General features: G+C 41.1%; 1 protein-coding gene across 1 annotated transcript; it reads right to left on the bottom strand.

Annotated features, from left to right (window-relative positions):
• Window positions 1-550: 550 nt before the first annotated feature.
• LOC139469703 (nuclear pore complex protein Nup85-like) lies at window positions 551-22,580 on the bottom strand. The gene is made up of 22 exons (XM_071251946.1): window positions 22,534-22,580; window positions 21,153-21,252; window positions 20,265-20,369; window positions 19,343-19,403; window positions 19,038-19,108; window positions 18,333-18,446; window positions 16,868-16,989; window positions 15,970-16,098; window positions 12,137-12,262; window positions 11,542-11,673; window positions 10,773-10,879; window positions 9,368-9,457; window positions 8,605-8,670; window positions 8,170-8,220; window positions 7,662-7,762; window positions 5,893-5,978; window positions 5,146-5,177; window positions 4,365-4,465; window positions 3,239-3,338; window positions 2,779-2,830; window positions 1,971-2,072; window positions 551-1,249 (listed from the first exon to the last, which is right to left on the bottom strand). The coding sequence occupies exons 1-22, from the start codon at window positions 22,567-22,569 to the stop codon at window positions 1,145-1,147; spliced, it is 1,989 nt and encodes a 662-aa protein (XP_071108047.1). The 5' UTR covers window positions 22,570-22,580; the 3' UTR covers window positions 551-1,144.
• Between the last annotated feature and the right edge of the window lie 132 nt (window positions 22,581-22,712).

Raw genomic sequence — 22,712 nt, 5'->3', positions numbered from 1 at the left:
GCCTCGGTTCCACAACTTTCATGTCTTCAAGTTTGATTTCTAACTAGCATTTTTCCAACTGTGTTTTCCTGTTTTCAGGGAACTTATGTTTGAATCTGGCCGTAACTGACCATGTCATTTTAAACAGCTGCCTTCTCCCGGTTCATTACAGTCTGACCTTTGCAGTTCTTCTCGCCTCTTGCCTAAATTAACAGGTCCAATGAACATTGTTTTGATCCTACTCTCCGTTGATTGCCTACTGACTGTGTAGGCGTGTCAAGTTATGTGCATAAATTAAACGATCGCCTGATTCATGTCACACCACAGTATGTATTCATACACCTGGAATGTTTTTCAATCTCGTCATTTTTGTCTGTTTCGATATATATACAACAGTTTTGGGTTAAACTATTGTAGATAAAACATGTTTCACGTTGTCGAATTTAATTATAAGCATTGACTGTGTATTTTTTTCGGTTCATTGAGGTATGAATTGAAAAACTGATGTGCAAACTTTCGCAGAACAGTCAATCCTTAAATCATTGTGGAGAGAATTATTCTGTTTGGACATATGTACCTGGCACTGTATATGTTGAGAATCTTTAGACGCCATAAAAAAGGGTAATCAGATACAAAAACAGTTTCAGGAAGACGAGTAACCATTTCAAAATGTGACCTTACTATCAAAAGCTCAACAGAATCATCAAAAGTATTTTTTATTTCATTACATTTTTAAGCTATCATTAGGATTGTTTATGAACACAGATGCAGGACATGTATGTAGCGGAAACACTTGACATGCCGACATCCGCCCTTTCAGTTCAGTATGGGTCATCACGGTTATCCTCTGGTCAGTGTCCACTCCCGGTGACTTCCACACAACCTCACCGAGTCTTGTATCAGTGTGGGCTGTCTTACACAGCTCCAGCATAACATACTTCCACTTAGTTCACTGTGCCATCTTGGACCCCCACGCTGGTCAATCACCATGCTTAGATGGCTCACAACTGTCAGACACATTTCGTGATCAGATGAAGAAACAGTTCACACACAGCCATCATTGTTGTCATGTTGCCACTCAGTTCCCACTGCCCCGGCGATATGCAGGGAGTGTAGCTGGAATAAGGACATTACACCGGTCAATCCAACATGTCCGGTGTGGCTATCAGGAGGGAGTGATGGTGCCTTCGTGTATGATAGCTCGGGACAGGTTCCGTGTAAGCGCGAGGCGGAGCAGTTCCAGGCGCTCATTCTCCACATCCGTCAGGCCCTACAACAGAGATGAGGTGTCAAAGCCAGGAACTGTTACCTAATTAACTGTTTTTTTCCCAGTTTTGTTTCAATAAATGAAGACATGAAACACACATGGATAACAAACTTCTTTATTCGTGTAACAACGTTTCATGGCTACGTCTTGCCCCTGATGGAGGGGCAGGAAGTAGTCCTGAAATGTCACGCCCTGTTGGATGGGGCAAGAAGAAGGTTCAGGGTTAGAATAGGTCTTCAGCAACCCATGCTTGCCGTAAAAGGCGACTATGCTTTTCAAAAGAGGCGAAAAACGGGATCGTGTGGTCAGACTCGCTGACTTGGTTCATGCATGTCATTGATCCCAATTACGTGGATCGATGCTCATGATATTAATCACTGGATTGTCTGGCCCAGACTCGATCATTTACAGACTGCCATCATATAGCTGGCATATTGCTGAGTGTGGCGTTAAACAACCAACCACCGCATGTTATTGTATCCCAATTGCATGGATCGATTCTCATGATTTCAATCACTGGATTGTCTGGTCCAGACTCAGATTATTTACATACAGACCAATGTCATATAGCTGGAATATTGTTAGTGCAGCGTTAAACAACAAACATAAACATAGCAAGAAGTAGCAACATCTTCCAAATCAACCCAACTCAACCGAAATCCAAACTCCATCAAAAACTGTCCAAAGACAACAAATGTGCTTTGTCTGACAACATGAAACCTACCTTTGAAGTACTGTATTGAGAGTTATCTCCCCTGATGAGCTCTTGTGTGAGTTCCTCCAGACAATGCATCATCTCGTATGTCTTGCTGCTGCTGAAGATCACCTGAACACAGAATCAAACATAGAGGCTTAGTTTACTTTGTTCATGGACTGGGTGGAACATCAGCTACTGCCCAGTCTAAACAACCCCAGTGTCATTGTCATGGATAACTCAGTTATCCTATCGCCCAGGACCCCGATTCTGTCGCGCCAACCATGAGTAGTCTGAAGACGGCCATGAAGAAATATCGCAATGTTAACTTCAGATCATCTGAAACAGTATGTTAGTCAGACATTTTGAGCTCAACCCTTCTGAGGTTATCTGGGCTAAATGTGAAGGGTTCGTGGCAAGATATAACACAACTTCCACAATCTTAATTGCTGCCCCTGTCAACGCATATCCCAATAAAGTACAATAACAGCAATATCTGAGACCACCCCCAACTCAGGTGACATCTGCACCTGTGACAATGCACAGGACGGTGTGAGGTCATCACCTCGGGACGGTGAGAGGTCATCTCCTCGGGACAGGTATTGGGAATTACCCCAGGCGACAGGCTGTTTCATACATGCATGACAAAATATGAATATTTTCCAAGTTTATCACCATTTTACCTGTAAAAGTACATTTTTAGGCTAATCACAGTGTCAGTTAGGATAGGCTAGATTAGGCAGATTTGCATTATTATGCTATGATTCATATTTATTAAATGAAGCAGGACAAGCATTTTTCTAGCATTCCTGACATCACTTTCCCCCTCGTGTCTCACCTTTGGTGCTTCCAGCAGCGGCATGGCATCCATCAGCAGCGTGATCCAGAAACTGAAATGTTCAACAACAGAAATGTCTTTATTACTTGAACTTTATTTTTTGGGCACCAATTTGGTGCTGCACCGTGTGAACACAAATTTTGTGATATGTGCTTGAGTTACACACTCAACAAAGCATCACAGAAAAAAGGCAGGACAAACACGTTATAACGCAAACATAAGGTGTGTGCACTGGTGATGTGCTTCATTCCAGGTCGCTATAGAGACAGGGTATAGGATTTTGAAGGTGTACAAGGGGGTACAAGTATTCCCAATCATGGTCCACCAGCCAAAACATCGTAAATAAGTTAGAAAATGTGAATCTGCCCACAATGCAGACACATGTATAAATTTATTTCACCATTTCATTTTCTAAAAGCAGCACATCCATGCAACGGATTCTTTGGCATTTTTAACTTACTTCTTGGGAGCAAGTCTTGCAGAGAGAAGGGACAGTAGCAAGGAGCCAGCACCATCAAAGTCATGGTCTTCATACAGTTTCTGGAACTCTCGGTATTTTCCTGAATAACAACAACAGAGTTTCATCAAAATATCCACTTTCTGGCCTGATTTCTCAAGGTATGTTCACAGACTACGGTCAGGGTCACCCCAGTAACGAACATAGAGTGTCAAAAGGTATGTTCACAGACTACGGTCAGGGTCACCTCACTAACGAACATAGAGTGTCAAAAGGTATGTTCACAGACTACTGTCAGGGTCACCTCACTAACGAACATAGAGTGTCAAAAGGTATGTATGTTCACAGACTACGGTCAGGGTCACCCCACTAACGAACATAGAGTGTCAAAAGGTATGTTCACAGACTACGGTCAGGGTCACCTCACCAACAAACATAGAGTGTCAAAAGGTATGTTCACAGACTACGGTCAGGGTCACCTCACTAACAAACATAGAGTGTCAAAAGGTATGTTCACAGACTACGGTCAGGGTCACCTCACTAACGAACATAGAGTGTCAAAAGGTATGTTCACAGACTACGGTCAGGGACACCCCACTAACGAACATAGAGTGTCAAAAGGTATGTTCACAGACTACGGCAGGGTCACCTCACTAACAAACATAGAGTGTCAAAAGGTATGTTCACAGACTACGGTCAGGGTCACCTCACTAACGAACATAGAGTGTCAAAAGGTATGTTCACAGACTACGGTCAGGGTCACCTCACTAACGAACATAGATGTGTCTGCGTATTTCAGTTTATTTAATGGGTATTTTACACAAATACGCAGCTGATCTCGAGTTCTGTGGGTATGGTGCTTACAAAACTAGAAACATAATCAAGGCCAAGCTGAGATTCAAACCCATGATCGTAGATTTCTAGCATGCCTAAGGGACTCACTACAGGACAGGACACACGTCCCTTCAGTGTCCATCCATGTGCTTCATGCTCTATGTGACATGACCTAGGCAAACACAATGTTCCTATTAACTTGGGCTATTCTCACTATTTGAATATTGACACTTAGAATTCGTACTTTTCAGAACATTTATTCCATAAAAAGTTCACGAAAAGATGTGATCCTTACCAAGAAATGTCAGCCTGTTGCTTAGTAACATAGATGATCCAAGGTTGTCAAGGAGATCAAGGTGAGAGAACTGCCCCCTCTCGCCATACTCCAGGAGAAATCTGGAACAGGGTTTCAAGGTCAAAGATGTTATTACATCTACTTGAACAAATACCTGTTTCCAGCAAACACATGTACAGTGCACAACACGATGAAGAAAACATAATGTCTGTACAACCGCAATCAATAAATATAACTCTACGGTTCTGTTGGTGTGGTGAAACGTATGCATATCCATACATAACATAAGGTGACATAATGATGATGTTCATAATGTACTGACAATTGCATGTGACAATCTGAGACACATGTGAATGTAAAAGAGTATCTGTTGACTGTATACATATTTTGGGGGGGGAATTTAAAAAAGAAAGAAAAAAGAAAATAAGTCTCACCGCCAAATGTGGGCTGGTGAGGTTGGTTGGTTGGTTGTTTTGTTGTTTAACGCCGTACTCAGCAATATTCCAGCTATATGACTGCGGTCTGTAAATAATCGAGTCTTGACCTCACAATCCATTGATTAATATCATGAGTATCGATCCACGCAATTGGGATCAATGACATGCATGAACCAAGTCAGCGAGCCTGACCACCCGATCCCGTTAGTCGCCTCTTGCGACAAGCATAGTCGCCTTTTACGGCAAGCATGGGTTGCTGAAGACCTTTTCTACCCTGGATCTTCACGGGCCGGCTGGTGAGGATGAGCTGAGGCTGACATAACTACCAGGAGATCAATACTTACTTCTCTGTTAACCTTGTGGCTGCAGCGACATCCTGCAATCAGTTCGACAATGTCAGACATAATAGGGCAGGCATGAACATATCCCAAAGCTAGGAACATAACCAGCATTAGTCAAAATGATGATGCAAACCTTTATCTTTTATCATCAGCAAACGTTTAGTACAGTCAGTCACATGACAGCTGTGATGGGTCCTTAGAAAAGTAGACTCAAAGTGGAAACACTCTTTTTCCTTCATCTAGGACCACCTCTAGGCACTGTCTCTTTGTCAAAGGTAAGCAGTACATGCATGAACGAGTGTTGCAGGATAAGAAAAACACATCTGTTATAGCCTCACTGATCACCAACACTCATTACCCAACATAACGAGTGAGTCAGTTGGGTTTTAACGCCGCTTTTAACAGTATTCCAGTTATATCACAGCGTGTCAGCTTGATGTGGGAGGAGAGCCTGAAGTGATGAGGGTCTTCAACGTTTACCACTTCAGGTAAACACTGATGATAATCAGAGCAAGTCGGGATTCGAACCACCGACTAGGCTCGCAACATAAGATCAAGAGACTGCTGCAATAGAACTGCCTTGCTCCAACAGTGAACATGGTCAGACTAAACAAAGCAAAGCTAAAAAAGTAACAAAGTCTATTAGGCCTCATGAAATAGGAAAGGGCAGTTTCTAAGTCCAATGTACAACCAATAAAACTCAATAGCTCAAACTTTTCAACTGCTCTCAAAAACACACAACTGGCTTACCTTCGACTGCAGAAACCAGGAGAGAGCTGAACCCAGGCGGCCATTCCTGTAGCTCTTCATGCCCATCAACTTGCAGATACTCTGTGCTGAAGGATGGAGATATACTTGGCTGTAATACTAGTTGTAACTTATAATAAGGCTGAAATATCAACTATCTGTCTGTCTGTATGTCTATCGATCTATGTTATGATACTATGTTAGTAATTCATGATAGCAGTTTGCGATATTCCATGTCCTTGATAGCAAATTTGCGATACTTCACGTACCTTGATAGCAGTATTGTGACACTAGATGTATCTTGATAGCACTGTTGCGATACTACAAGTATCTTGATAGCAACATTGCAACATGTCATGTATCTTGATAGCAACTTTGCAGCACTACATGTTTCTTGATAGCAACATTGCAACACTACATGTATCTTGATAGCCACATTGCAACACGTCATGTATGTTCATAGCAACATTGCAACACGTCATGTATCTTGATAGCAACAATGCAACACGTCATGTTTCTTGATCGCAACATAGCAACATTTGCCATGTATCTTGATAGCAACGTAGCAACATTTGCCATGTATCTTGATAGCAACATTGCAACACGTCATGTATCTTGATAGCAACATTGCAACATCTCATGTATCTTGAAAGCAACATAGCAACATTTGCCATGTATCTTGATAGCAACGTAGCAACATTTGCCATGTATCTTGATAGCAACATTGCAACACGTCATGTATCTTGATAGCCACATTGCAACCTCTCATGTATCTTGATAGCAACATAGCAACATTTGCCATGTATCTTGATAGCAACGTAGCAACATTTGCCATGTATCTTGATAGCAACATTGCAACACGTCATGTATCTTGATTGCAACACTACATGTATCTTGATAGCAACATTGCACCATGTCATGTATCTAGATAGTCACACTACAACACTACATGTATCTAGTCACACTACGACACTACATGTATCTTGATAGTCACACTACGACACTACATGTATCTTGATAGTCACACTACGACACTACATGTATCTTGATAGTCACACTACAACACTACATGTATCTTGATAGTCACACTATGACACTACATGTATCTTGATAGTCACACTACATGTATCTTGATAGTCACACTACGACACTACATGTATCTTGATAGTCACACTATGACACTACATGTATCTTGATAGTCACACTACATGTATCTTGATAGTCACACTACATGTATCTTGATAGTCACACTACGACACTACATGTATCTTGATAGTCACACCACGACACATGTATCTTGATAGTCACACTACGACACACGTATCTTGATAGTCACACTACATGTATCTTGATAGTCACACTACATGTTTCTTGATAGTCACACTACATGTATCTTGATATTCACACTACATGTATCTTGATAGTCACACTACATGTATCTTGATAGTCACACTACATGTATCTTGATAGTCACACCACATGTATCTTGATAGTCACACTACGACACATGTATCTTGATAGTCACACTATGACACTACATGTATCTTGATAGTCACACTACATGTATCTTGATAGTCACACTACATGTATCTTGATAGTCACACTACGACACTACATGTATCTTGATAGTCACACTACGACACTACATGTATCTTGATAGTCACACTACGACACATGTATCTTGATAGTCACACTACGACACTACATGTATCTTGATAGTCACACTACGACACTACACGGATCAGCTCCCAAGCCGTCCTGCAGGTGCTCACCTTGGTCCATCATGTTCCTCTCCTCACAGATATGCAGCACTTTCTGGGCCTTCTTCTCCGTCTCCAGGGGAATACGCTCGATATACAGCTCCAGGTACTTGCTGCAGTGTAAAAGACAATGGGTTAGTACAAGCACCATCAGTTCTCACATGACATGAACGACTATGAGATGGTATAAAACAGTCAGCCTTCACAGGGACCAGCAGTGAGTAATTACGCCTGGCTTATAAGTTGTCATGGTATAATATCCCATGAAAACAGCCAATTTGCACAGGGCATGGAGGCCATCATGGCATCAGCCACTGTGACAATCCCATGTAATATCGGTCGTCCTTGACAAACATGGTGTCTGGGGCATGGTTTGTTTCTGAATCCCAGCTGAGCTTCTTGACTCAAGTTCTCCTCTGTTAAAGGTAAAACATATCCAAATATAATCCTGAACAGGAATTGTTTTTAAGGGTTTACTTATGACACGATTCCTCCAGTATTTAATTACCCAACTGCTTACCTTCCAAACACCGGACAGCAGTCGAAATAGTCCACCCCAACCTGCCACAAGCTGAAACAGAAATATTCTTGACACTGTATCAAACAAGCATAAAATATCCCCGGTACTCATATCCCCCGCCAACACGACATGTCCGGTTGTGTGCAAGGCATTAGCCTTCCGGAATCGAGCACTCCCGCCATTTTCAGTCAAATCAAAGTCGTTGCTACCAAAACTTGAAAAATCCCAAACTTTCAAAAGGCACCAGTTTACTACTAGACCTATCTATGTGCCAAGTTTGGTGAACAAATATTGTATGGTTTTCAAGATCTGCTCCCGAAAGGAACACTTTATTACAAAACATGTAATAGGTGAAAATTTATAACATTGAAATTGACCTCAATTACAGTCAGACATACATTCTTCAGATGATGGTGTTTTGTTACGTGCACTGACCTTTTGTGTGACATTAAAGTTGAAGCATACTCCAGCAACAGAAACTCTCGCAAATTTGACCCAAACCTGAAAATACAACACAAACCAAACATAATGACATTTGACAAGAACGTTTAAAAAGCATAAGAACTTTTGATGTCTGTTAATATCAAAAACAGTTTTCCATTCTCAATTAAAAAGTTGAAATCCATAAGTCACTATTGTCATTATCTTCTTCCAAATGCCACTAAGACAATATTGCATGATTTTTTGTTTTGATTGTTGTTTAACGCCCACTCAGCGATATTCCAGCTATATGACGGCGGTCTGTAAATAATCTAGTCTGGACCAGACAATCCAGAATCATTAGAATTGATCGATGACATGCATCATACGATGACAGGCATTAACCAAGACACCGTGTCTGACCACCCGATCCCGATCCAAGCATAGTCTCTTTTTACGGCAAGCATGGGTTGCTGAAGACCTGTTCTACCCCGGATCTTCAAGGGTCCAATATTGCATGAAACGTGAAAAGCTATATAACCTAGACATTTGTGATACTCAAACTCTTGACAGAGTTTGCACTATTTTCATATACTCATAATCATGATAATAAGTTTAATATCAGTTTGATGTATCGTGGAATAATTGGCTTGTCCCTACAAACTAGTTGTCATCTCATATTTACTGAAGCTACATCCATTAAGCAACATGATTCGATCTTTAAAACTGGGAGTGTTAGCAGGTTCTAGTGTTGACAAGTGGCAGGTGCATGACATACGCGAGGTTGTGTGTGTCGAGCTGGCCGCAGTGGTGGAGGATGTCAGTCAGGTGAGACACAAACCACCAGTTGCCAGTACTCAGGAACGCACTGGAACACAGATAATGTCACTGCATCAGAATAGGCATTCATATATTCCATAATCAGCAGGGAGATCCTAAAATCAGCATGGAGATCCTTTAATCAGGAGGGAGATCCTAATATCAGGAGGGAGATCTATAATCAGCAGGGAGATCCTTTAATCAGCAGGGAGATCTATAATCAGCAGGGAGATCCTTTAATCAGCAGGGAGATCTATAATCAGCAGGGAGATCTATAATCAGCAGGGAGATCTATAATCAGCAGGGAGATCCTTTAATCAGCAGGGAGATCTATAATCAGCAGGGAGATCTATAATCAGTAGGGAGGTCCTATTTTTAGCAGGGAGATCTATAATCGGCAGGGAGATCCTTTAATCAGCAGGGAGATCTATAATCAGCAGGGAGATCCTTTAATCAGCAGGGAGATCTATAATCAGCAGGGAGATCCTTTAATCAGCAGGGAGATCTATAATCAGCAGGGAGATCCTTTAATCAGCAGGGTCGATCCTTTAATCAGTGGGGAGATCTATAATCAGCAGGGAGATCCTATAATCAGTGGGGAGATCTATAATCAGCAGGGAGATCTATAATCAGGAGGGAGGTCCTATTTTTAGCAGGGAGATCCTAAAATTATCAGGGAGATCCTATTTTTAGCAGGGAGATCCTATAATCAGAAGTGAGATCCTATTTTCAAGAGAGTAAATATCCCCAGTATTAAGAGTGAGTGGATAAGTATTGTTTGTTGTTTAATGCCATACTAAGCAATATTCCAGCCATATGAAGGCAGTCTGTAAATTATCGAGTCTGGACCAGAAAATTCAGTAAATGGCATCATGAGTATGGATCTACACAATTGGGATACAATGACATGCATCAACCAAGTCAGCGAGTCTGACTGGCCCACCCCATTAGTTACCTGTTCTGACAAACATGGGATGCTGAAGACCAACTCTAACCCAGATCTTCAAGGGGGGAGTGGGCAAGTAGTTGCTAAATAGCATACATGATGGGTGAGATTTCCAGGATCAAATCCACTTTATCAATGTTTTTCCGATTTTTTCAATTACAGCACATACACACATTCATCTTACAAAACACAGTGATGTGGGAGGAAAGCCCAAAGTGATGCAGGTCTTAGACTTTACCACTTCGGTGAAACCTACAGGCACAGATTTAGTGCTGACACACCTAGAAACACGTTCGGGGCCAACCAGGATTCGAACCCACAATAATAGGTTTCTGGCATGACCAAGGGACACAACTCTGAATCAGTGAATTGTGGCACCATAGTCGATTGGGCAGCCAAAGACCTTTAGTGACATTACCTGCTGTCCTTGATCACTTGATGGATGTCAAACTCAATGGCTGCCTGCAGAATGTTGTCCAGCTCTCCCATACGAGCTCCCACACGACAGAACTCCTCCATACAGCTCTGACATGAAAACACAAGTTTCATATGTGTTTGTCTGTTTGTTGTTTAACGCGCGCTCAGCAATATTTCAGTTATATGACGGCGGTCTGTAAGTGACGATCCACGCAATTAGGATACGATGACATGCATTAACCAAGTCAACGAGCATGACCAACCGATCACGTTACTCGCCTCATACAGCAAGCAGTCACCTTATACGCAAGCATGGGTTGCTGAAGACCTATTCTACCCCGGATCTTCGCGGGTTTTGATATGTGTAAACAATCAACTAAGACGTCTATACAGGAACAATTTACACAATCAACCACTGAATTCAGCGTAGAACATCCTCTTTTATTTAAAAAATCAAAGGAAGTTCTTTAAGGTATCAGATCCTAAGTTGTTTGCATTAGTTGGTACAGGAGTGAGTGAGTTGGTATAGCGCTGCTGGGAACAGTGTTTCAGTTATATCATGGCGTGTCAGCTTGATGTGGGAAGAAGAAGCGATGCAGGTTGCAGATGTTCACCACCGAAACCCAAAAGCACAGGTACGGTGCCTACACACCTAGAAACAATCAGGGCAAATCTAGGACTTGAACCCACAACATGGTTCTGGCACACCTAAGGGACACAACTCTGCAGTGAATGGCAGCATGGTGCTGGAGTTTGATGGCAACACTTACCTGCACATGGAAGTGAAGGTCCAGGGCTTTGACAGTCGGGTTCTGATACAACATCTTCGATACAAGCAGGTGATACCAAGTTTCACAGTAGTCCTTCATTTCAGTAAATATTGCATCATCACCGCACAAAATCTGAAAACAAACAAAGGGACTTTCTGACTGACTGTGTTTGCACATAACAGTTATATGCTTAAGATACATAAAAACATGGGTATGCCATAACCATATAAAACTGGTCCAGGTAGGGAGAAACGTGGTATACGAATGGGAGAAACGTGGGATACGAAGGAAACAGTCTCCATTTCTTATCTAAGTTTGCAAGAGAAGAAACTAAACGCTCTCAAAACTTGAACTTGGTGATTTTGTTGATGCACAAGTCTTCAAGGGTTACAATCTCATATCTGACAAGCGTTATTTCACAATATGGTTTGTGTACATTGTAAAGGGAACAAGTATCTGACACATACAACAGTCAGTCTCTTTTCCAATTTCTTAAACTTAATTGTGATATATGAATTCATCATTCTTTGTAAGTCTTGAGTGAATTCTACAACAGTGTACACAGCAAACAGGACCTGAGGCAGTGGTCACCTACCTGAGCTAACGTCTCCAAGTTGGTGAAGGCAGCAAACTGTCCCTCCTCCAACACCCGGCCACATTCTTCCCTCCAGTGTCGCCACTTCATGTCGTACTCCGCCGCCGACGGGATGTGATTGTACTGCTGTTATACAAGTAGTAAGACATTGGTAACCATGGTAACGTCAAGCAGTAAATAGTAGGTCCCAGGGTGTTCCTTTACGAACACTTTCCTACATGAGAAAACATACAACTGTATGGATAGCAGTGCCTGGTTTACTGCCCCTGCTTGAGTAACCCACTATAACAGTGTAAAATCTACATCAAAATGTTGCTACATCCATGGAGCTGTTATGCATAAAGTTGTATGTTTTCTTTTTTACCATATTTTCTTGAGTATAGTGCGCACTTTTTTTCCAAAAAACACAGCTGTGTAGAAGGGGGTGTGCATTATACACGAATTAATGAGTTTTGAAGTTTTCTCCCCCATGGAAATACATTACCGTGAGCACGTAACACCGGAAATACCATGTCAACAAATCCATACTGAAGTTCGCAAATTATTCATGTAATTACACTGTCTGGCTATAAAAAGTGTTCTTTGTATATCTGGACTTATGTTTGTAACTTATTTCATTAAGTTTATTCAAAATTCCTTTTAATATTGTTTTAATTAATTTCAGCGAAATCGTGTGTGAAGCAATCGGAAGATCGCACAACTCACCATTATTAACAGCAACCATGGTCAGATTACCGCTATTGACGCCTTGAAATGAACTTTTGTTGACAGAGAATGGATACATATATCATAAATGCCATACTTTGATTCGTTAAAAGTCATATTTGTTTTTGTTGGACAATTCTATGTCAACACGTAATTCTCGCGATCACGCGATCACGTGCACGGGAGCCTTGACGGTGACTGGTCAGACTGGTTCCATGTAAAAAATAATACCCGGCAATAGCGATCAGCTGCTTCGCTTAGGGTTATTATTATTTTAAATATGTTTAGTAAAAGCTGCATCTAAATTAACAAGATATTGGAATATATTATTCTTGATAAAAAAATAGTTTCAGATACAACTTTTGCCGATCCTTGCATTAAATACTGTAAAGTTATATCATTGGGTGTGTCTTGACCGAATCACCGGTAGATTCCAAGAAAACGTGTGTGTACAGCTGATTGCTGTGTCCGGCTTAGTTTACAAGAAAATACACAAGGTAATCTTAATCCCTGGATATAAAACAATGCCATGCTGAACAAAAAATACAATTTAAACGGTAAATCAACATGTCTGGTGATTTTTTATCTCAAATTTCGAGTTTGTACTAACGAGGTTTCTCATCACCCGTTCGTTTGACGGACTTTGTTGAAGGGGTACGGTGTAATTTTTTTCTGCGCATAATATTCAAATTTCTTTTTTTCCAAAATATTGAACCCGCTAGAGGGGGGTGCGCATTGTACATGAGTGCGCACTATACTCAAGAAAATACGGTACCCACCAACTTCTAGAATGCCAATCAAACAGTTAATCTTTTTCCTTATAATTAGATACATCTCAGTGTCTTTGTTACATGAAATATTTGATAGGCATTACTTAGAAGTCGACGGATGACAAAGTAGACACAATTTATGGATAACAACTTCTTTAATTACGGTAAAGGCGACGTTTCAGTATAGATCCTTATACCGTTGTCAAAGAAGACAGTCTTGCTTGACTATGGTATAAGGATCTATACTGACATGTCGCCTTTACAGTAATTGAAGTTGTTATCCATAACTTGTGTCTACTTTGTTGTTGTCATTACATGTTTGGCTACTTGGCAGTCATGTCATGGGTTACACCAAGAGCACACATTGCTATAAAGATTCTGTAACAAGTCTACAATGTTTATTTTGTATACTTCTCCTGTATCACATATTGCACTATAGGTTGTTATTGCCTTCAAGACGTCCCCCAGGGCTGATGGTACAGGGGGGAGGAAGCCATAAGTCACGGGGGCAACCCTGGGTCATGCAGGATAAGTATAATCAATAAACATAATACTCTGATTATGGAATATTTTTAACTTATCCTGCATTACATATTGCACTTTATCCAGCAGTAGGTGGTTAGTTGTCACATGTCATGGCATCATGTCAAGTGGTCCTGTATGTTGGGTTGCCTGAGATGGTTGATCTCTGAACAACCAGACAAAGGTGCTCAAAGGTTACACCCATAAACGACATAAATGCCCGCTCAAGTCTAGTTATTTGTACTTTATGTATAGTATAAAACACATCCGAGGGTTGTTATGATATTTTAAACCCGCATCCCAGGGGATTTTCCGAGGGAAAGGGTTTTAAATATCATAACAACCCGAGGGGAAGTGTTTTATCTTACATATAAACCGATTTTGAACCTTAAAATTATCCCCAAACTAAATTTCACCCCATTATAAGTGTACAATAAAGCACGTCCAAGGGTTCTTATCACATTTAAAACACGCATCCCAAGGACAACGGTTTCAGATATCATAAAAACCCAAGGGGGAAGTGTTTTATCTAACTTATGAACCAAAAAAAGAGACTTAAAACAACATTTGTCAACATTTTTATGCTTCGAACATACTTTCCATGAACCTTAGGAAACGGGTGTAAAATATCTGTTGCTGGCGTACGAATATGGAAAAGGACATTCTAAAAAGCAGTGCTGCTTATCAACACCTCTGTAGCCTTGTGGTACACTCACTGGGCTACAGATATGAAGGTTGCGAGTTCGATCCTCGGGAATATAAAGAAAACATTTGCCATTTGATTTTACATTTCTTTACATGTTACAATCTGAATGGAAGTTATATTAATTAAATTCACAGGACATAATATAAAATCCCTTGGATATTATAACACATTATATAGCAAATATGGCTTGAATATTATATAAAATCCCAGGGACATTACAACGTCCCTGTTCATGAGATTTAACACGACTGGAGAACAATAGGATGACGTCACCAGAGGTTTATAAGTGTGTGTAAAAACATATTTTGTATAGCAAATAAGTTTGATTACTCGATAATATGAAGGATTAATACCACAAAAGTGAACAAAATTCATATTAAACAAGAAACACGGCGTTGATAACAACTGAGATTGTCATTTATTCAGTGAGGCCTTCGATAGTAACAGCAATGCACAATATGTAATGCAGGATAAGTTAACTACAAACATTTTGGATCTGATGCACGGGAAACTTAAGGTAAGACAAACTGGAGCATGAGACCCTTGATGGGCACAAGGACTTCCATGTGTTCCTTCACACCAACAATGGGAATAACAATATGACCTCATACATGTATTAAGAATCCCCGTTAATATTCAAGTGCGTTTTCAGCTTCATGGGCAGTATACACCTGGAGATGACTGTTATTAGGTGCTAAACGGTTCGTGAGTGAATGAGTGAGTATGATTTTACACTGCGTTTAGCAACATTCCAGCAATATCACGGCAGGGGACACCAGAAATGGGCTTCACACATTGTACCCATGTCGGGAATCGAACCCGGGTCACTTGGCTACCCGACTGCCCCAAAACGGCTCTATTTCACATTACCATCACTTCCTTCAAGGAACCCATTCCCTGATGACAATCAACTTTCACCCATATCATAACCCATATTTCAGTTTGTGACGGGGCTAAAGCCATGGAAACTCCATGGACACGATGGAGTCAAACTTGTCAGTGCTGTCACTAACCACCTCAGTACCCAGTGTTTCTGAGCTTCACCTGGTTTGTGATGCCCACTTGCCGCACAGCTTGAACCAGCTGATGCTGATCGTTTTAGGAGAAAAAGTGCATCTGAAGGGACTTACATGTGCCTGTGGCATTTTCCGGAGCAGTTCATCCATGACAGCAAATGCATCGGATGAGTTTGCCGAAGAGTGCTGGGACAGGAGCCTCCTCACACTCTCAGCCTCCCCCTGGAGAGTCAGTCGGTAGATCTGAGGGGAAACAGTACACAGAGTTATCAAGACCTGTCAGATAGTCCACACCAAGTCAATGTCAAAACAAATAAATAAAAATATCCCAATTCCTGGAATAACCAATAGCTGCTTGTATGGAAAGTAGAGGTCACCTTCAACTCACTGATAACAGCACCAATAAAGAGGAAGAGTTTGAATGTATTGCATTGACTGCAATCCCAAAATACACTGTTAACATATCTCTGAATCTAACAAAAGAAGAACATAAAAACAAGGCAACAATGTTTTCCCACTTTGCCTACCAGGGGCACTTAGTTCCCCATCCCAGACAAACCCCTGCAGTAGCAGTCCCATGTACACACACACTGTCTGCATCTGGCAGCCCAACACATATACCCCAACTGATCAGCCAGGAATCCAGCAAGGATTTCATAGATTCACAGAATTAGGTCTTGTAGAATCCCACTACATGAGCTATTTTTGTTGTTGTTGTTGTTGTTGTTGTTGTTTAACGCCACAATCAGCAACATTTAGCTGTATGTACAGCGATTTGTAAAGAATTGAGTTAGGACAAGAATCCAGTGATTGATATGATGAGCATCGATCCACGCAATTGGGATACGGTGACATGCATCAACCAAGTCAGCGAGCCTGACCACCCGATCCCGTTAGTCGCTTCTTACGACAAGCATAAACGCCTTTTACAGCAAGCATGGGTTGCTGGTGACCTATTCTACCCTTAATCTTCACGGGTCGTACAACTATCTATAACCACAAAGACACTCACAGCGTCCCAGTACATGGGGTGTGAGTCTGGCTGCTCGTCTCTGTGTACTTCCATTGCCATCCTCTTCCCCTCAGAGAAGTGCCATCTCAGCCAGTCCAGCAGCTGCCGCAACACCAGCCCGTCTACAACAGGAGACACAACAATGTCAATAATCTACACTCAGACAAGGGCCATCTCAGCCAGTCCAGCAGCTGCCGCAACACCAGCCCGTCTACAACAGGAGACACAACAATGTCAATAATCTACACTCAGACAAGGGCCATCTCAGCCAGTCCAGCAGCTGCTGCAACACCAGCCCGTCTACAACAGGAGACACAACAATGTCAATAATCTACTCAGACAAGGGACATCTCAGCCAGTCCAGCAGCTGCCGCAACACCAGCCCGTCTACAACAGGAGACACAACAATGTCAATAATCTACTCAGACAAGGGCCATCTCAGCCAGTCCAGCAGCTGCCGCAACACCAGCCCATCTACAACAGGAGACACAACAATGTCAATAATCTAGATGCATCAAGATCTTGTAAGTAAACGCACTGGCCAGCGTCAACGCCAGAGAATAATTAGTCTAATCATCTGCAGAAACACAGGGGTAACTAGTGGGTGTATTTTCACTATTGCTTTGAGGGTTGATAATGAATTTAGTAAAATCCAAATATTTTTTACATTTGTATACTTATCCTGCATTACTCAATTTACTGCTGTTTTTTGACAGAAAGTCGATGCTGTGAGAGGCCAATCTTCCCGAGGCAAAGGGAGTAAACTGACTATAAAAGTCTAGTTTCCACCCTTGCCAAACTGGGCTGGCATTCCTGGGCTCGATCTTAGCGCCACCAGTGGCTATTACAAATTATGTCCCTTCTATGCCTCTCCTATGGACCAATCAGATTCCACCTCTCGCATCACTTGCATTTGCTTCAAACGAAATGGTGGCGCCATGTCAAGATGATCTGATCGATAATCACTATCTATATAGTCATAAAATGGGTCTTACATCGCAAAGTGCATCAAATCATGAGAGCACCTTGATTAAAAACACGAAAAGATTTGGAAAATATCTGTTGACAAGTTGACGGTGCACATGCTTTGCAAATCCTGCAATCAACCGAAATCTGCATGACATTTTTCGAACCGGATTTTGACTTCGTTGTGCGATTTTGATTGGACTATGCATAGACTCGTTAGTCCAGCCAAAATGTAACTCAACTCCATAATACCAGCCTAGTTCGGCAAGGGTTGAAACTGGACTTTTATAGTCAGTTAACTCCCTTGCTTTGGGAAGATGCCAACAACCATTCATCTGTACTATGTTTACTTCAGTTGACCAAGTGATACTGGTTATCTATGCAATCTAATAGTCCAAGCTTGCGGTGACTTCCAAATATTTTATCATTTAGAGGTGTTTTCTGTAGGAACTCTGTAATAGTAATCCTACTGTATTGTCTGCATAGTCTCAGCACCTACCTGAACTTGTGTCCACAAAGAGTATCTCACAGAGACTCCAGATGAGCTGGATCATCTCAAACATCTGTAGCTGGTCCTCGAAGTAAGCCCGCTGGTGGTCATCCTGGGTTGAGTCTGCAAATTTAGCATCACAAATTCAGCAGTGTACGATGCAAATGGGTTACGATATTGGTGAAAATAAATGGAATACCGGTTTTTGTTTTCAATTTGGAATCCCAAAGTTCACTTTCAATGAAACAAGGTACCAGTACACATGTTTGGAGGTAAGTGACTTAGGAGCAGTCAAGTATGTAGGTTGAAAAAATTTATTTTTTTAGTGTAAAAATATCATTTATACATATCCTGACTCATACTTATGCTTATCTCTCTCTCTTCCGAACAGGTTGTTGTTGGTTTGTTGTTTAACGCCGCACTCAGCAATATTCCAGCTATATGACGGCGGTCTGTAAATAATCAAGTCTGGACCAGACAATCCAGTGATTGCTATCATGAGCATTGATACACGCAATTGGGATCGATGACATGCATCAACCAAGTCAGCCAGCCTGACGACCCGATCCCATTAGTCGCCTTTTACGACAAGCATAGTCACCTTTTACGGCAAAAATGGGTTGCTGAAGACCTATTTTAACACGGAATCTTCACGGGTCTCCATATATAAGTATGAGTCAGGATAAGATTAAATAATCCCGGTCCGAGAGTTACCTGCGAGGTGCAACAGCTCCATGCTGCAGGCTTTCAGGACGGAGCGATACTGCTTGCTGGCCTTCACCAGTCTGAAGCAAACAATCACAACTCCCATAAACATGCCGCTTACTCCATGCCATGGTAATGCTGTTTTGGCTTATACTGAAAACTATTAGCGACATCAAACTGAACCTGGCACAAGGACATCATTGAGTAAAACATTATGATTGCCAGTGTATGTGTTACTCCTAAATCTACCCCACCCCACCCCACCCCACCCCACCCCACCCCAATCAGATCAGGAGGCACAATAAACCACTCACTGTGTGTGTAGAGCGGTCCCAGACAGGCTGTTGACTTGCCCCTGGAGCATCACGAAGATATCTGAAGTGCAAAGATTTGTTGGTGAAGACTCCCTCCCTGGGTATGTGTCTACATTAGATTGAACCAAGACCACTATGCACAGCAATTCAGAGGTTGTTACTCAGCTGTCCTCTGTAAACTCATTGTAATCATGACCACTAATGATACTTCGTCCATGTGTATAACCTTATCCGGTTTCACCTACCTGTATACATGAGTAGAGCATTGAATGATTTGTGTAGTTTTGTTTTGGGTTTACTTAGATCTAGGGATGTCACGATTCACCGATTGTACCAATCAGTAGATAATTCTCTCAATACGATTCGAGATACATGTAAATCTATATCGATATGAAATTTTATTGAACTTGATATCCATTTGTTCGCGTATCGATTGATTTTTCTTTTCGAGTCGAAATGTTATATTTTCTGACACATACGAAATCTTGTTAGTGTCAGAAACTTGTTTGATTAAACAAAATCAACCTTTTCTAAGTATTATTATTTTACAAATTAATCTACTGAAAGTGATTAGAACACATAATTGTAAACGTGATATGTAATTAAAAATTTTGCTCCTAAATTTACTCATAAAAGGTAGGTATTGCTATAAAGATAGTATCGTATCTTGACCTCAAAATCGAGATACGTATTGTATCTTGTATCTGTTTCTTGACACCCCTACTTAGATCGAAACATCTGTTTGTTATTTACCACCTCATAACCAAGTTTTGACCAGATGAACCAGTGACTGACGTCATGAGCCACGTCCCCCCCGCAAACATCAGAGTCACAGGGTTTGACCACCCGCATTCATTAAATCACCTCTTGTGACAACATAGGTTGCTGACCAATTCTAACCCAGTTTCTTAGATTTCCTTACTGTGTGACTCGTTGACAAGTTTGCGTGTGACTGGTCCGTGCATCTCAGTGTTCCATCGGATGTCAGATACCTCAGCAGCAGACGTCCCCGCTCCCTGTTGTCGGTCTGTAACCAAGGAAAAGTAACATCACTTTATAACTCAAGAAGTTGTTTTCTTCTTTCTCAACAAAGAAACTATCACTAGCACACATCTCCAGATAACTTATCAGTGAGCTGCCCCAAGCGTGAAACATGTTGCATAAACTCACAACAGCTGATATATCAAAGTAACAATAAGCAAGAAGCAGCGCCTTGTTTATGCATTATTCACAGCAGTAGACTAGAGTTCATGTACGTGTGATGTCTGCATTCGATCAATAAATAAAGATGTGTAATGAAATACAGGTACTCAAGTTGAAAGATACATTGGATAGTTGCAGTGCTATGATACAGTAGAGATTTTGAAATTCTTGCGTATTTGTAAACAATCAACTCAAAACAAGAGTTTTCCAGTAACCTGGCTATATCCCCTGCCCCTGTTGCAGAATTTATGACATAATTATGTCTATACAAACCCTAACCTTTTTTAACCGAGGTGGAACTTGTCATGGAAATTGTAAAAAAAAAGAGAAGAGTCCATCTTGTTGCCATGGAAGCGTAAAAAATAAAAATTTCAAAAATTTCTAAATAGCAAAAGGCACCACTTCACCATGTACCTGACAAACCTGCAAAGTTTCATGAAAAAATATTGAACGGTTTCTGAGTTATGCTCTGGAAACGAAATGTGACGGACAGAGCCCGTTTCTATATAATTAATTGGGTAATGGTGACTTATTTTGCATATTGAGGGCAAATATGGAGCTTATGTGGAGGTCTTCTAACAATATACTGGAAGGTCATGCAACTTACTTTTGCTGAGTGTCTCTGGTCGCCCCTGTGGGTAAACATACAGCTGGTTGCCCAGCCCCCATGTAGCTGACAGTGCCTCACTGGACCCACAGGGAATAGCCTTAAAAATAAAGGATAATTATAAAACAAACAAATTGAGATGAAGTCCACGCAGATATTCAATATTGTGTTATAAAAGTTAGCTACATGATAAATCGTAAAGAACAATGAAGAACGAAGCGTGGTTTATTTCACGATAAAACATTTCTGGAGATTGGAACATGCGCTCGCAACTTGATAACATAAATTGGACTTTATCTTATAGAGGAAAGTGTCTTGTATGTTGTTCTTCATAGATGTACATGATGCAGCTGGGCAAAGCCAATGAATGCAATGACAGAATGATCGCATTCAAAAGTGGGAGAGATATGACAATCGCTACTGACAAAGAGACTGTACAAAATGTTGATATCTCATATAATAATAACAGATGTTGCACCTCATCTTCATGTATGCGCAGTTAAGTAAACAATGATTGTGCACGTGTCTCCATTGATATTTTTTAAGTAGCCACGCCTGCCATTGTCCATCAAAATGGAGCCCTAGCCCTAACCAGGCTAACTCACGGGTGTTGGATCGGAAAGTCATGTCAGTTCCCTAAGATTGAAAAGGGGTGTTGGATCGGAAAGGCCTGACAGGTCCCTAAGATCGAAAAAGGGGCATTGGATGGAAAAGACGAGACAGCTCCCGAAGATCATAAAGGGTGTTGGATTGAAAATCGGTGTTGGATCGCAAAGGCATGTCAGCTCCCTGAGAAGAGTGCAGAGTGCAATCGAGCATAAGCCACAGTAACGATATAGCGAGACAGTGACAGCGCAATAGCGAGGTAATTGAGCTGTTGGTAGAGGGCGATGCTGCAACTGGTTTACTGCATTGCTGCCATTACTTGATTAAAGAAAAATATATTTTATGACTTGTAGATAATCAGGAAGACGTAGAAGAGAGTGCAGTGCGGGGAAAATAATAAGACAGAAAACGTTTCAAGTTTCTGCTGAGTAGATCTGCAGATCCAATATTGACACATATGAACAGCTGGTGACAAATAATTACGGTACTACCATTATTTAAACAGGTGTGACCTGATGTTTTATCTATTAACTGCCAACAAGGTCTTGAGAAATAACCAAATCGTAATCATTCATTGTAGATCGAGACCTAATGTGATTATGAGTTTGGATATTGTTTTGAAATGTCAACTCATTATTTCTCCCTTCACCATAAGAAATCAGGAAAGAAAGCTAGTTTCTGATCACTTTGAAGAAGCAGTATACTTAAATTATTCGTCTGCAAATTTCATATTAAATTTCCTATAATGAAATTACCGCATAATAATCTTATTTACCAGATACATCAACTCTCTTTCCCGCTCCGCAGCCATGCTTGTCGGTCGTCGGTCGTCTTTGCCACTTCCGGTTGGCGTTTTTGAGATAAAACAAACATTTGTCAAGGAACTAAAGAGCTCATCCTTTTTGTTGGAATATATACGGAACTTCTATATTTAATTATACTGCCATTATAGTA

Source organism: Haliotis cracherodii, unplaced genomic scaffold (assembly GCF_022045235.1).
Source record: "Haliotis cracherodii isolate W230 unplaced genomic scaffold, xgHalCrac1.p SCAF_2, whole genome shotgun sequence".
Classification (NCBI taxonomy): domain Eukaryota; kingdom Metazoa; phylum Mollusca; class Gastropoda; order Lepetellida; family Haliotidae; genus Haliotis; species Haliotis cracherodii.
The sequence above is the reverse complement of the archived record's forward strand: the minus strand, read 5'-3'. Positions and strand labels throughout refer to the sequence as shown.